Source organism: Centroberyx gerrardi, chromosome 5 (assembly GCF_048128805.1).
Source record: "Centroberyx gerrardi isolate f3 chromosome 5, fCenGer3.hap1.cur.20231027, whole genome shotgun sequence".
NCBI classification, from domain to species: Eukaryota; Metazoa; Chordata; class Actinopteri; order Beryciformes; family Berycidae; genus Centroberyx; species Centroberyx gerrardi.
In genome coordinates this window covers 14,602,346-14,616,202 of record NC_136001.1, presented here as the reverse complement: position 1 = coordinate 14,616,202, position 13,857 = coordinate 14,602,346, and the positions used below count along the sequence as shown (strand labels likewise).

General features: G+C 41.8%; 1 protein-coding gene across 2 annotated transcripts; it reads right to left on the bottom strand.

Annotated features, from left to right (window-relative positions):
* Nucleotides 1–250: 250 nt before the first annotated feature.
* fam210b (family with sequence similarity 210 member B) lies at nucleotides 251–10,755 on the bottom strand. Of its 2 annotated transcripts, none has more exons than XM_078283905.1 (3): nucleotides 10,069–10,755; nucleotides 3,419–3,618; nucleotides 251–1,349 (listed from the first exon to the last, which is right to left on the bottom strand). In XM_078283905.1, the coding sequence occupies exons 1-3, from the start codon at nucleotides 10,615–10,617 to the stop codon at nucleotides 1,133–1,135; spliced, it is 966 nt and encodes a 321-aa protein (XP_078140031.1). In that variant the 5' UTR covers nucleotides 10,618–10,755; the 3' UTR covers nucleotides 251–1,132. The 2 variants fall into 2 exon arrangements, with proteins under 2 accessions (XP_078140031.1, XP_071760023.1); XM_071903922.2 differs by having other exon boundaries at nucleotides 3,419–3,615.
* Nucleotides 10,756–13,857: the final 3,102 nt, after the last annotated feature.

The following is a 13,857-nucleotide window of genomic DNA, read 5'->3' as shown; positions in this document are numbered from 1 at the left end:
CAAAACATTTATAGCCTAAGCTAATTTGCAAATGTCTGTCCCTAGATGGACATTTGTTGTTCCTGCACCAAAGCAGAAGAGGCCAGGCTATAAAATGTGTGGACTGCAGGGGACACTTGATATTTTAAATGTGTTTCTTCCAGGATTAAAATGGGTTAAATTTGAAACTGGGTGATCAAACATAATCTAATTTACTTTAACTGTGTGATGGTAGTGATGATAGTATGTTATCACAAGAATACAACAAGTATAAAAGACTGAATCTCCTTTTTAATAGTTAAATACAACTCCATACAATTGAAAAAAAAAAATACTTCAAACCAAGTATGACCACAATGTTGTACAGAGGACACTATAGTCACCAACATGTAGTCTTTATCCAATGCAATGAACTAAAATCAACTTCATTCAAATAACAATGCGTTAGCAATGATTGCTTGGGCATTGGCATGTGGAAGAGGGGATAGAGAGGAGAACAAGAGGGAGAGAAGAAAGAAAAGAAAGGGAGGGCAAGCAAGGCAGGGATAAAAGGGGAAGAAAACAGAAGACAGAGAGCTATTGAGAAGAGAGAACAGAGGGAGAAAAGACAAAAGCAGGAAATAAAGAGGCAGGGGAAGAGAGAAAGAGAGTCTGAGCAAAGTAAAGAGAGAGAAAAGGGTAGAGGGAGGAGAGAGGTAGGGGAGAGAGAGAGAGAACCTGAATTATTCTGCTGATTCACATAACGCCAGAACATGGCCAAGTCAGCTAATAGGGAACGGTGGAGGAGAAATCAGCTTTTTCCACACATCCCCCATGGGAAACCTTCACAGCATAAACAGACAGTAGGGCTGATCACACCATCAGCAACAAAGCAGCTCCACCTACTGAAAGAGCTTAGGACTAAAACTCTGAATCCCTGATCATACTTCTGATTGTAAATAAATATTATTTGACCACTTTGGGCCTTTGCTTGGTTTTTTTTTTTTTTTGTTTTTTTTTTTGGAATGCATACACACACTGGTGTTTAGAAAGTGATGAAAGGCGACTTTAGCTGAAGGCAAACGAGTATGGATATATACAGGCATTTTAGGTAGGACTGTCAATGGTCAAGGTGTTTGTAGCTTAGTGAGGCAGAGGGGCCCACAGGGGGCCCTCAGGGTGCAGTTGTGGGTGGTTTGAAGAGGCCAGTCTTTCTGAAGTAGCGAACGATGAGAGGCACGGACACCAGAGTGATGCTGATGCGAACCGGAGCGAAGAGCTTGTGAACGGCGTAGGCCAAGACAAACGTGCTGGTTCCCGCCGCCATCTTAGACTGAACGACCGCCTCGCTGAAGCCCAGTTTGCACAGCACCGCTGCCATATCGATCCCACTGGGGAGACGAATGACACAGAAATGGGTTAGAATTTATTAATTGGGGGAAAATAAGATGCAATTCACATTCATGTCCACCAGAGGGAGCATTGTTCAAAAAGGAATGTTTCATAATGGCTCCATTTACAATGTTGTAAGTTTTTAGACTGATGTGAACCATGAAGATCAGCGTAAGAAACACCGCATGTTGAATTGCGTAAATCAAACACATTGACTTGTGCAAGTCAAAAGTGTTTAACAAGCTAGGTGGATTATTGACTTCATGGAACAGACTTGGTTCAGTTATGGCATTTTCACCTCGTTATTCAGGAAACTAAATATGTAAAGAATGTGTCAACACAAGGCTTAGAGCTACATCTCAATCAATCTCACACACATTAGCAGCTCTGCTGTGCTGGCCAAACTTTCATCAGCTAAATATAGGGATCCATCTGTGCGTGGACAACTGTTTACCCAGCACTGCGATGCCAGGCCACATGCCTGGGCTCTGCGGCTGCACAGTGATAATGCCCAATGGTTGCGAGCTACAGAGGCAGCCTGCAGTCCAAGGGTCATTAACAGCTATATGAGGAAATCTCCAAGCTGTCAGATAATCTCTGCCTGGTCCCTCTGGTATTCATGCCCCTGGCACGCAGCCAGACAGGCAGACAAGGGGCTGGAAACTGGGTGGACTGATACACTTGTTACCTGAATGTCAGAATCAAGGATGTGTCGTACTTCCCTGCCAAAACTGTTCTGGTTTACCTTGCTATTGTTTTGTCCTCTCCAGTACAAGGTTATAAAAAGCAAGGAACAATATTTGAATATGGTGTAAAAGATTTTAACTGCTGCAGGTGCATTCAGCTTATCTGTTTTACCTGAACGTTAGAAGTCTAAAAAGTGGACCCATGAGCCACAGAACTCCTCATGTTTTATTCAAGTATTCAGAATGATAGTAGCCGTGTCTGATTCGGAGAGTGGTAGCATTTCAACATCTTGAGGAACAGGTGCAGTATAATGTGGCTCAGTGAATGGAAATGTTCAGAAGCCTATCTATATTACAGCTTCCATTTGCTGCAATTTTGCAGCAGACATTTGGCATGCCTTGGAGCGAATAAAAGCAGCCCATAGGTCAGAGTAATTTCCAGTACACACCTTTAGATTTAAAAAGGAAAGATCCACCCTCGGATACTCTTACACTGTTAGATATCATCAATTTGTGATGTTCAGTTCCATTCCAGGGGTTATTCTGTAATGTGTTGAGTGCGTTGTAATTTACCTTTTTGTTGTTGTATCCACTTTCCCCTCAACTTGCCTCGTCTACTTCTACTTCAGTTAGTTATTTCCTACATTTCCCAGAATGCCTTTCGAGAACATTCCTGAACTTGTTGCATTCAGCTGTCGGTTATACGTGCAGGTGGAGAGAGCGACAGCAATAGCGATAGCATAGTGAGCGCGAAATAGTCACACCCCCTACTCAAAACGCAATGTCTTGTGTCTGCATTGCATTCTGGTCTATTGAGGCTGCTGCTGGTGGAGAAAGTGGTCTCTCTGCCTCTTCTACGATGGATTTCTCCTTGTATGATTGCTGAATGTCAGTGCAAAATGGTGAGTCTAGAAAGAAGCCCTTGCTTTTTGATTCTGAAGGACTGACACCAAAACTTTATGTTTACAGTTGATGCTTTAGTCAGCTGAAACTCCACTGTAGCTGCGTTGGACAGTTTTGCGGCAATAAGAAAAATACACCGCCAAAAAACAAAATGGGCCCAGAAATTTAAGGTACAGAACATGGCCAATAGCTGTTGTTTAACAGCATTGACATGTTTTAGGGTAGCTTTTAAGGTGTACAAATTGTTTTCCAACATTATCATGCTTTCAATACTCTACCTACCATATTTAACTCTTTGAGGTGTGCCAAATCCTCAGGAACTGGTAATCTTGCACTTGTAAGGCAATTTAATCAACCACTAATCACCTTTTTAAACAAATACTTGAAATGTACTTAACCCAGGTGTGTAACCAGATTGGTACTGTGTGACTCACTAACCCCACCCTAGTACAGGCCATAGTCTTCTGACATTGTTTTACCTAGAGACAAGGAGGTAGAACATTCCCAGGGACATGAGGGAGATCCCGACATGAAAGGAGACTCCCACCGCGCCGTACTCCTTGAAGACCTTCTTGAGCTGCTGGGTCTTGTTGGGTTTGCCTTCCTCCGGCTCCGTCTCCCCTGGGGCCTCCGCAGAAGACGAGGAGGTGGCAGAGGGCTCCTTTAAATTCTGCTCCTGCTGGACGGAGAGAGAGAGAAAATGAGAGGAGGGAATAAGTAGGATGAAGTGAAAAGGGAGGATGAATTCAATCTCTGGCCCTACAGGGAGTAGAGGGAGACAGAGAGAGAGAGAGAGAGAGAGAGAGAGAGAGAGAGAGAGAGAGAGAGAGAGAGAGAGAGAGAGAGAGAGAGAGAGAGAGAGAGAGAGAGAGAGAGAGAGAGAGAGAATGGAGACAGTTTCTCCTCAGCATACAAAATCATGACATTTTTCACATCAGTATGGAGAAAGTAACTGATGTCAGTGTTCTTGACCATTTTCCTGCATGAATTTCGAAACATAAAGTTCAAAAGCTCATCAGAGTTGACTAATATATCTATTGTCTTAGTCACAGCCTGTCACTGCATTGGGATACACTGCCCTATAAAGAGGAAAGAGCAGTAATGACGCAAGCAGTGAAACTAAGAAAAATGACTTTGGTATGAATTTGGTAACACTTTTGTTTTCCGGGGTCTGCAATTTCCTAATGACTTTCAAGAGAGGAGCTGTTATTTTCTGAGGACATTTCCTGAGAAGAACCACGACATTATGTACTAATTACAGGGAAAATAGAGGAAGAGTTAAATGGTAGGGTTGATAAGTACTTGGTAAATTTCTTTTGAAGAACAAGGAAATTACATAGAAGTTATTTAGTTTAGTTTAGTTATTTATTTTAATGGAAGTGGTCAGTTTGGTGGAGTTGATAAGATACTGTAAATTTCTAAAAGAGTTTCCTGGAAAGAACTGCAAAACTATAAACTATTTAATGGAAAAATAAGAGACGATCGACGGTCGATTTGGTAACCCAAGTCATTATTCATATAATTATATATAGAAAATGAGAGGAATTAGTTATTTGTGGTATTTGTTGACTTATTTGACTTTGATTAATTTATTTAATTTATAATAAGTTGGTAAATGTACAGTTCTATGTCACTTTACATTACAGGTCTAGTTTGTGGAAAAGTAGGTAGACATTGGTTGGAAAAGAAACAGTAATGTGTTCCAGTGAAGCGGTGTGTATGAGGATGACGGGTCTTTATGCAGCTGTTCTCCATCTCTGTAACCGTCAACTCAAAGTTCAGGAGAACAGACTTTTGGTAGACCAGTTTACAGACTCTTTAGTGGCTCAAATGCTGACGAGGCTGCCAAAGCTAAACCAGGGCGCCTGCAGGTAAGTTTGTTTTAGACTCAACTGTACAATAACAGAGCCTGCAGGGAGTTTTACCCGACGGCCAACAAGTCAGCTGAACAGGCAACAATAATTGATGTCCGTCTTCCTGTAATGTTATAAATTAAAGATAAATAATTCAACAAATGACAAAAATAACTAATCCTTTCAACCTTGAGGTCATCCAAGGAGGTCAAACAAAGCCTGGACCTTTATGTGTTTCCTCTATTCAGAGTCCAGCCAAGGCTATTCAGTCCTCACTGAGTCAGCTGATTAAATATAGACTGGTGTTGTGCTATTTAGGTAATTCACTGACAGAGTACTGACACACACTCGTCCTTTCACAAGCACACACACATTCATGAACAAAGTCAGTCAGTCACTCTCACACAGACAGACAGACACACACACACACACAAAGACCTTCTCATAAGCGCACAAACACACACATTACACTGTATTTGTGACCTCGAGACAAGCCACTCTCCAAGATGAACAAGAGCCAGACACAATCCAGCCGTCTGACATGTAGCAGGGAGCAGGCAGGTCACTGTGTGCTGCCAATAAATGGATTAGGTATACTACAACATACACACACACACACACACACACACACACACAAAACAACAGACCACCATACCACAGCAGACAACAGAGCGGCCATAGATAGAACATTGATGGTGCAGCCATGTGACTCACACAGCCGGTAAGAACAGCAGGAAAGAAGGATAGGAAAACTTATGTAAACAGTGCAGTATGTAAAGATCAACATTGTCCTTCCTCTTGCTAATGTGTCCAGGACTGCATTCTGCATGGATGAATATGCTTCTTAGTGCTGTAGAGCCTGTACAACAGGTATATAGTGTACAAACTGTGCAAAGTAGATCAAGAGCATAGCAGCAGTATTATTCATTTATTATTAGGGCTGCAGAGTTGATTTTGAAAAAAAACAACCCAAAATGTTATATTGACTACCATATAATTTTTTTTATCAGAGGAAATGGAATTTCAGATAGCTTTCTAAACAAGATTTTCTGGTGTTGTTCTAGTGTTGTGCAGCCTACAAATCAGGTTGAACGTCGCAGAAAACCTTTCATCATGTTCAAACACTATTTGCATTTCAGCTCCTCCCTCCACCTGTAAGTTTTTAGACATTATTTTGACGTGCTGAAAGACATGCAGAAATGGGCTAGATGTGTCCACATGTTACTCCTATAAGAAGTGCAATATTCAGCAAAAAATAAAGTTGTAACATGATTTCAGTCAATGCCATGACACCCTGTATTTACTTTGTGTGAAACTGTAATGTAGAGTCACAATCTTCACTTTTCCAGGATATGAGCTCCACCCTTGGTAGCAGCACACTGGTGTAGCTGATACCAAACCTCTTCAAACTGTGAGTGGATATCTGGCCGGGACTGACAGTGTCCCTGCAGCACAAACGGGTTCAACTGTCACTTTTATGCCTGGTCTCTATAACAATTTTAGGAACTTGGGGCAGCACATTGCCATGTGATACAGAGTGTAAATAGAGTCACATGTAGGATTTATGCATCATAAAACCTCTTTGACACTCAGCCCTACCTGCTGCAGGGGCGCCGTTCTGTAGCTGACCTGCACTTCGACCTCCGAGTGAAAAGTGAATTTCCCTGCAGGGATCAATTAAGTATCCTGTTGTTTTAAGTGCTGTCACCTGAGGGTGAGCCGGGGCACATCTGAAGCAGATAGGTTCAACGTCTGGCCCACACTGCGGTAAATAACAACTTTTCGTATTGCTGCTGCAGGGAATGCACATGTGACACCTTGGTCACGGGCCGCTCTCTCTAATCACCGGGCCGCCCTGCTGCCCAATGACCCTGCTGTGGTAAAGCAATTACAACAAAAGAATCTTTTAATGGAATCCTTTCAGGTTAATTAGAGGTTTCAACCATGATTAAGCATATTGGGGAGAAAAGTAATTACAACCAAATTGTTTAATTTCAGCTTTATTGCCGGTTTTCAGCTTTCATTGATGATTGGGTCTGTTAAACAGAAATGGAAGCAGTAAAAGGAGCAGCTTCATGTCAAGTGATGGGAGGACATTTGCAGCCAAGTCATTCAAATCCCTCCTTCAAAGACCAATCACCATCCTTCACAGACAGAACAGGGAATACTAGCTGGGGCCAGTATGCTGAATCTATTTTTAGACAAATATCGAGACTGTCCCTGCAGGCCGACACTTGAAGGAATATTATCTATAGTGACCTCTAACAGGCAATTTACTCTTCAGGTAGCCTGTATCAGGAAAGGGCAACTTTAACAGCGATGAGGTGAAAAACCGGGCAGGGCGCCGGAAAATGCGTGTGTGTGCGCATGCTATTCCTCATATTACACCAGATTTTTTTTTTTTTTTTTTAAGAATTCAATATACAGAAGAATAGATAGAGATATAGAAGAGATAACATGCATACAGTTAGTATCAAATTAGTATAAAAAAATCTGAGTTAATTTATCTTTCATAAACTACTAACAGATACTTGTGCTCAAACCTTTAGGAAATTTGTTTCAGTAATATAGTACTTGCTATATTTGGGACCAAAAGAGTAAAGCATTGTAATAAAAAATGTAAAGCATTGTAACTGAATATGTATAATTGCATATTTATGACTAATAATTGTTCCCAATTTACAAAATGTTCCACTGACTTTAAGTTTGGTAATACATGATTATAACAGGTGCATGTTGAAAACAGAAGAACTACAGTATAGGCTGAAATTGTGTTCACAGCCTTCAAGGTCTCAAACAACTTCCCTGACACGTAACTTCATGGTTATATCTGCTTTGAAAAACTAAAGCGTCCCATTGGTGTATTTGCCTTTGTGACATTTCTAGATGTGATACGAAGCCCATCCAGGAAAAATGGGCAAAAGGATATTCAGCTGAGAGTCGGTGAAAATAAGCAAGGAGAAAGTCACTTTCAAGATCTCCAGTGACCACTGATACGGATGTTTGTGAAAAACGAACGATGTGGGAGACAGATTTAAGGACTGAGAGATGTGGCCCATTGCCCATCACTGGCTTATATCGACTCTGGTTCTGAGATATTTAACACATCTCCCATTCATATCCTACAACAGCTTTTGTGCTGCACTGACTTTCTGCTCGCTTCAGACTCTGTCTAGCTATGTCAGATAATAAATTAACAGAGCACAAACAAGGAAGAACAAGGCAACAAGAAAAAAAAAAAAAAAACACAAGCTCTTCTTTTCTCGTCGTTGCAATTTGTCTCAAATTTGGCCCGGGCCCCCAGGATGAAGCCATAGCTGGGTGACGTATTCAACTGGCCTAGCAACAATGGACAATAGAAAGGCTAGCGTGGGTGAGAGAGCAGGCCTTTGCTTTTCAGAGGGGATCGGGCCAAGTCAGGCCAGGCCAAGCTAAAAGCAAAGACAGGCAGCAGCCGTGGGAGGGTCATGTGAGCGAGTGGCCAAAGGGAGTTGTGCCAGGGAGAGTGGACAGGAGGGGAACAGAGGGGCTGCTGTGTCTGATAACAGCTTTTCAGAGGCAAGAAAACACATGCACACATATGAAGACACAGTGGCAAACACACACAAAGACACACTTACACCCAGACAAGCATACACACACACACACACACACACACACACACAGAGTGGAAATGGTAAAGGGTTGGATCCCTCTAGTGTCAGACAGAGCCTCAAGCAGCAGCCAAAATGGTGACAGCGAAGTGTCTTGTCTTGAAACAACAGACATACAAAATGACTAAAATGGTGTCCTATTGCAACTCGCTGCATCCTGGGACACAACTGTCTAATTTAGTCTCGTACCCTGGAACCCAAGCTCATTAAAATGTAATCCTGTTTCTTGTCATGTGTGGATCAGGGGTGTAATGGAGGGTAAACCCATTTGAACTCAGTTTACACTTTTTTTTTTTAAATTGGCAGAATAGAGTTTGCACCCTGATAAAGGCATGTAAGCTGAAACGCGTTGGTGGTAAACCAATACAAAAAAGGCTTTTTCATATTTTTCACTGCAAAAAGTGTGCCTTGGTATTGTTTTTTGACAATGGCCCTTTTTTACATTTTGCATGTTCCAGTACTAGAGGCGATAAATCTCTCTCTATTCATGGTTTTACCTATCTTTATAGACAGAAGTCTTGATCATTTCATAGTAAGTCCTCATAATTTTCATAAAGCTGATGAGCAAGGCCTTAACCATGTATTCAACACTGTGGGGACCAAATATGCCGGAGGGTCTGGGGGTCCTCCCCCAGAACATTTTCACAAACCCATCACCCAACTTTTATGCGTAGCCTATTCAATTCGATGGTAAGTAACATTATTATTACTTACTAGTATGGATGATAATGATAATTTTGGACAGTGGTCCATGGCTGGCCGCGGTAGAATAGCAAAAAACGAAATAAATTACAATTAGAACAATTATTAACCATAATATTGGGGGAGAGGGGGCAATTTTGTCGTACCTAATTAATGGGGCGGATATGTCAGCCCCGATGTGTATTATGGTTACGGCCCTGGGATATAGTAGGCTAGTAACTTTAACTGTATAGCCCCATTAACTTTATAATGGGGCTATGATGCCTCATAGTAATGAGGCCAATTTTAGGTCATAGTTCATTCACCTTTTTATAACACTACATTAGCAATAGGCACACATCTTAATTTTTTTTTAATTCAGGATGTGTGGTTTAGAAGTGACTCATACTTATTATTGTTGAATGATGAACCGCTATCTGTTCTCAATAACAGAGCAGGATGCTTTTCATGCCCAGCTCTAATAGAGCCAAACGCTGCCTGTGAACCAGTGAGTCAGCATCAACACAGCGCGAATGACAGCCAAATAACACTCCCACTAGATCGGCTTCAAACAGGTTTTGAAAGCAGGTAAATTTAACATTACGGATGGCCTATTTTGAATAGCATTTGTACCCATGCAAATGAACAGCCCACGTGTGCGCGTCAGTGCGTCATGCCGTGTTGTATAACAAGCCTGCCTGCTTACATGGCTGCGGGTGAAACGGCCCAGGCAGACAGACAGCGAGCAGCAACCTCTTGCATATTTCATGGTTTTTCATTCAACCCTGGCGCCACTGGCACAGAGGAACAGACGGCGTGATCCCACCAGTTGAACACGGGCCCTCTGTGGACAGAGCGGACCAGACTGGACTGTTTAAACACTGTTAAATTAAGTGGCCGCGCGGGGTTAGACAAATACTTCAGACGGAGAGTTTCATTTACCCCTTTGTTGTTGTCAGTGCTCGCGTCCCCGGTGTCCGTGTCGCGTTTCTGCGCGGCTGCAGCCGTGGATGAAGCTCTGGTTTGCGTGGTCGTCGTGGAGCCGCTCGGGCTGCAAGCCTCCCCGCCACCCGTAAACAAAACACTGCCCGCCGCTTCTGTCGCTCGTCTGCTTCGGCGCCTGTTTGCATGAAGACGTGGCTGCCTGAAGCCATGAGAGCTGACACTTTTGGAGAGATTCAAAGCAATAGTGGCCACCCGGTCCAAGTGTCCCCAGTCCGTGATTATGAAACGAGATGATGAGTCCCAGTTTTGGACAGCGAGCTGGTCCCTCGGGTCCTTTCGTTTCCCCTGGTGCAAAAGTGTTGAATCGACACCGCCAGCGGACACACAGACAGCCCGGTAAGACTGAAACGTGTAATCATTGCGTAATGTCACTGTAACGTCCTTTAGTCTGTTTGCTTTGACTTGCACTTGAAATAAGCCCGGTGCTTTGAAAGCTTGGTCCAAAGCCGCTGCAGACAGCCTCGCTCCACCGCGACACAAAAACATTGTCCTTGAAATGAGCTGGACAGGCCACAGAGATTAAAATACAGCGAATAAATCGTTTGGAATAACTAATAAAGGCTAATGTGAGTAGCTGTGGACAGGCTGCCCTGCGCCCTCATGTCTCCCTCTGGTCCCCTTGCTGGCCGATAATCACCGACAGCCAATGAGGTTTGACGCGCAATCGCAGATAATGTGCACGCAAGCCTGGAGTGAAGGGAGGGGAGGGTACTTAAAGGTGTAACAATGTAAACTTACACAATTCAATTACGTGTGTTGTGAACTTACTTTGAGGCGTGCATCCTTGGGTCTATTATATATAAGCGTGTTGTTAAAGCACTGTTTTTTAATTATTCTGAACTTTGTCAACAAACGTTGAGACATTTGACTTGAGATAAGGACTATTAATGATAAATCAAATTATTCTGTAGGCGTCTTTAGCTTCAGCAGTGGGGTAAGTGTCTATTCTGATTTTGATCTCTTTATTAATTTCCCTCCTGCTTTTTATAGATGATCATCCTCTATACCAGTTCAGCATACTCACTTTGTAGAGGAGGAACAGACTAAGCTATATGTGTTGAGTTGGCACATATGATGGGCAATGTTACTGGGTATGTGCTAATGATAGCATGTCTCTTCAGGAAGTGGGATATTTTATGACTTATGAGTAAGTCAGAGAGTTATAAGCAGACCAGGTGGAGGCTCTTTTTCCATGATCTTGTTTGAGGACAGTCAACTGAACATAATCACTGTAGGAAAATATGGAGGACTTTAATTTTCCTAATCCACACAATATGTTCACAGTCTTACAGGTTATCATTTTTCTTATCTTTTGTTTGGGTGTTATGTTCGCTCCAATTTGTTATGGGGCAGATAAAGCTATCCAAACACCCAGTAGAAAGACAAGGGAGAAGACGCTGAGGTAGAAATGTCACTGTAACTGTAACATGCTGGATTCTACTCCGGTCTCTTATGGAAAAAGTAGCATCTACCGGTCCAGAAAGATAGATAATTTAAGCACACAGCATGTCAGGCAGCGCTGCTCTGCTTCACCTTTACACTGTGTATCACCCTTTTCATCTTTGTATAAATATTTTTTGGTGTGTTTTAGATTAAGCCAAAAAACATGTTCCTGTCTTGGTTTGACAATGTTGATCTCTTCTCTTCTCTTCTCTTTCAGATCTCTGTGTCAGTGCTGTAGAAATACATGTTTATGCAAATCTGAATGGAGGTGTCTATGACAGCACAACCTAAAAGGAAGTGGTGAGGCCAGCACAAAGTCAGAACACAAAACCAACACTAAATGTGTCTAAATGTGAAAAAGTATTGGGACAGTTCCTTAATTACTTATGTACTATATATCTGAGAATGCTTAATCATTTATATATATATTTGTGTGTATTTATTATTGAATCATTGTGTAATAATAAATGGCCTGCTTTAAGATTTGAAGGAACAAACTCTTGCCCGTGACATTTAAAACTTTCCTTTCTTGAGCAGCAAGCTCAGGAAGTCATGCAGATAAAGGCTGAGCACGTGCACTCACCCACCCACACACACACCCACACACACACACACAGTGAAAAGAAGAAAGAAAGAGAGAGGAATGAAGGGAGAGAGAGGGGGAGGGAGATGGGGACAGGGAAGAATCTTTGGCAGTAAGCCATTAAAAACAACCTACAGTTAGTGGTTTAATGGAGCACCCAACCTTTTCCTCTGCCAAACCACAACATGTGGTCTTTAAAGCGTCTAATACATTTTAAACCCTTCTTCTTTCTGTTTGAAGTGATTGGGTAAATCATCTCTTTTATCCATTATTATTAACGACGAGAACAAGACATATTTGTCAATGGGGAAAAACACAATGTAAGTGTTAAAATATGTAAAATGTGTAATTCCCATACCTCAGTTGTATGTGTTAACTTCACTTCTACTGCCTCTCACTGCCAGAAATAATGGAAAGGAGTTTTCCACGTTCCCTTATCTGTGATGACAAATGTACAGTTCCATATAGAGAATGAAATGGAAAAAGGTGACTGTGACATTGGCCAGAATGATTTTATGGGAATAAAGATACATATTTTAGCTCAGAATTCAAAGCATTATACCAAAATGAAGGTCATTTGGAAGTAAAAGTTCAGACAGAAATTCCATTAAGTTAATCTCCCATGAATTGTTTATGGACTAGCTCCCGGCTGGCTTAGCATCAGTATGACATTCTCTGGTTTCTTGCTGAGGGGGTGAGCTGCTAGTAGTAAAAAAAAAGATGATTTGGTTGTCTTAGACTTAAAGAATAACACGCATGACTTCTAAAACTGAGGCATTTTAAATGCAAAACATTGTTCAGTTATAAAATACACACACTCAAACAATCTAAGGCATTCAACCAACTACTTCAGTTCTTAGAAACATTGTTAACAATGTTCCTTAGATAATGTGTCAGCAAATGCATGACAATATCTTGACAGTGTGTTTGTTGCTCAATAAACCAGTGACCAATCAGTTCTAACTAACTTCCAGTTCTATGTAACTTCCACACATACTCATCACTGTGAATGACAGTGCATTGTGGTCTACGTGTTGGCCGCCAGATTACATAATCACTCAGACACAGACATGTTAGCCTGGTTTCCACAGCACTGTCAGACAAGGTTAACCAGGGTAAACCCATAATTTCCATGATTCATTTTCCCCAAAAGTAAAATTATTGTGATTCTTTATTTCATCATTTCATCATCAAGATGATTTGCCAGCAGTATTTTAATTGCAAATAACTGAATAGGGCATAGCCTGGCAACCTGGCATGCAGCTATGGGGCTGAGGACGTACTAAGAAACCAACATGTGATAGGTACACTGCATCCTATAAGTGTTTTAGCTCTGGTGACATACTCAGGAAACCAGTCGGTCAAGTTTACTATATCAAGCAGGACTATCAAGAGGATTATCAGTATCACTTATCTTGCCTTAGTCAAGGTTGAATGGTTTGGATGCTTGCAGCGCCTTCGGTTTGTGTCGTGACTTCACCTGGTCCATCTCTGTAGTTGCTTCTCCCATCTCTATGGTGTAAAATAGTGTCTTGGGTGTTTTTAACTAATGTAACTCCTTTTAAAGTTTGCTTCTCTGTCAACAGCAGGTGTCCTGGTGCTGGTTTGGAAGGCATTTATGTAACTGTTTTACATGAGATCCAGGAAAGAAAATCATCCCAGAACAACTAGTCTCCATTATCCTTCAAAAACCAGAACAC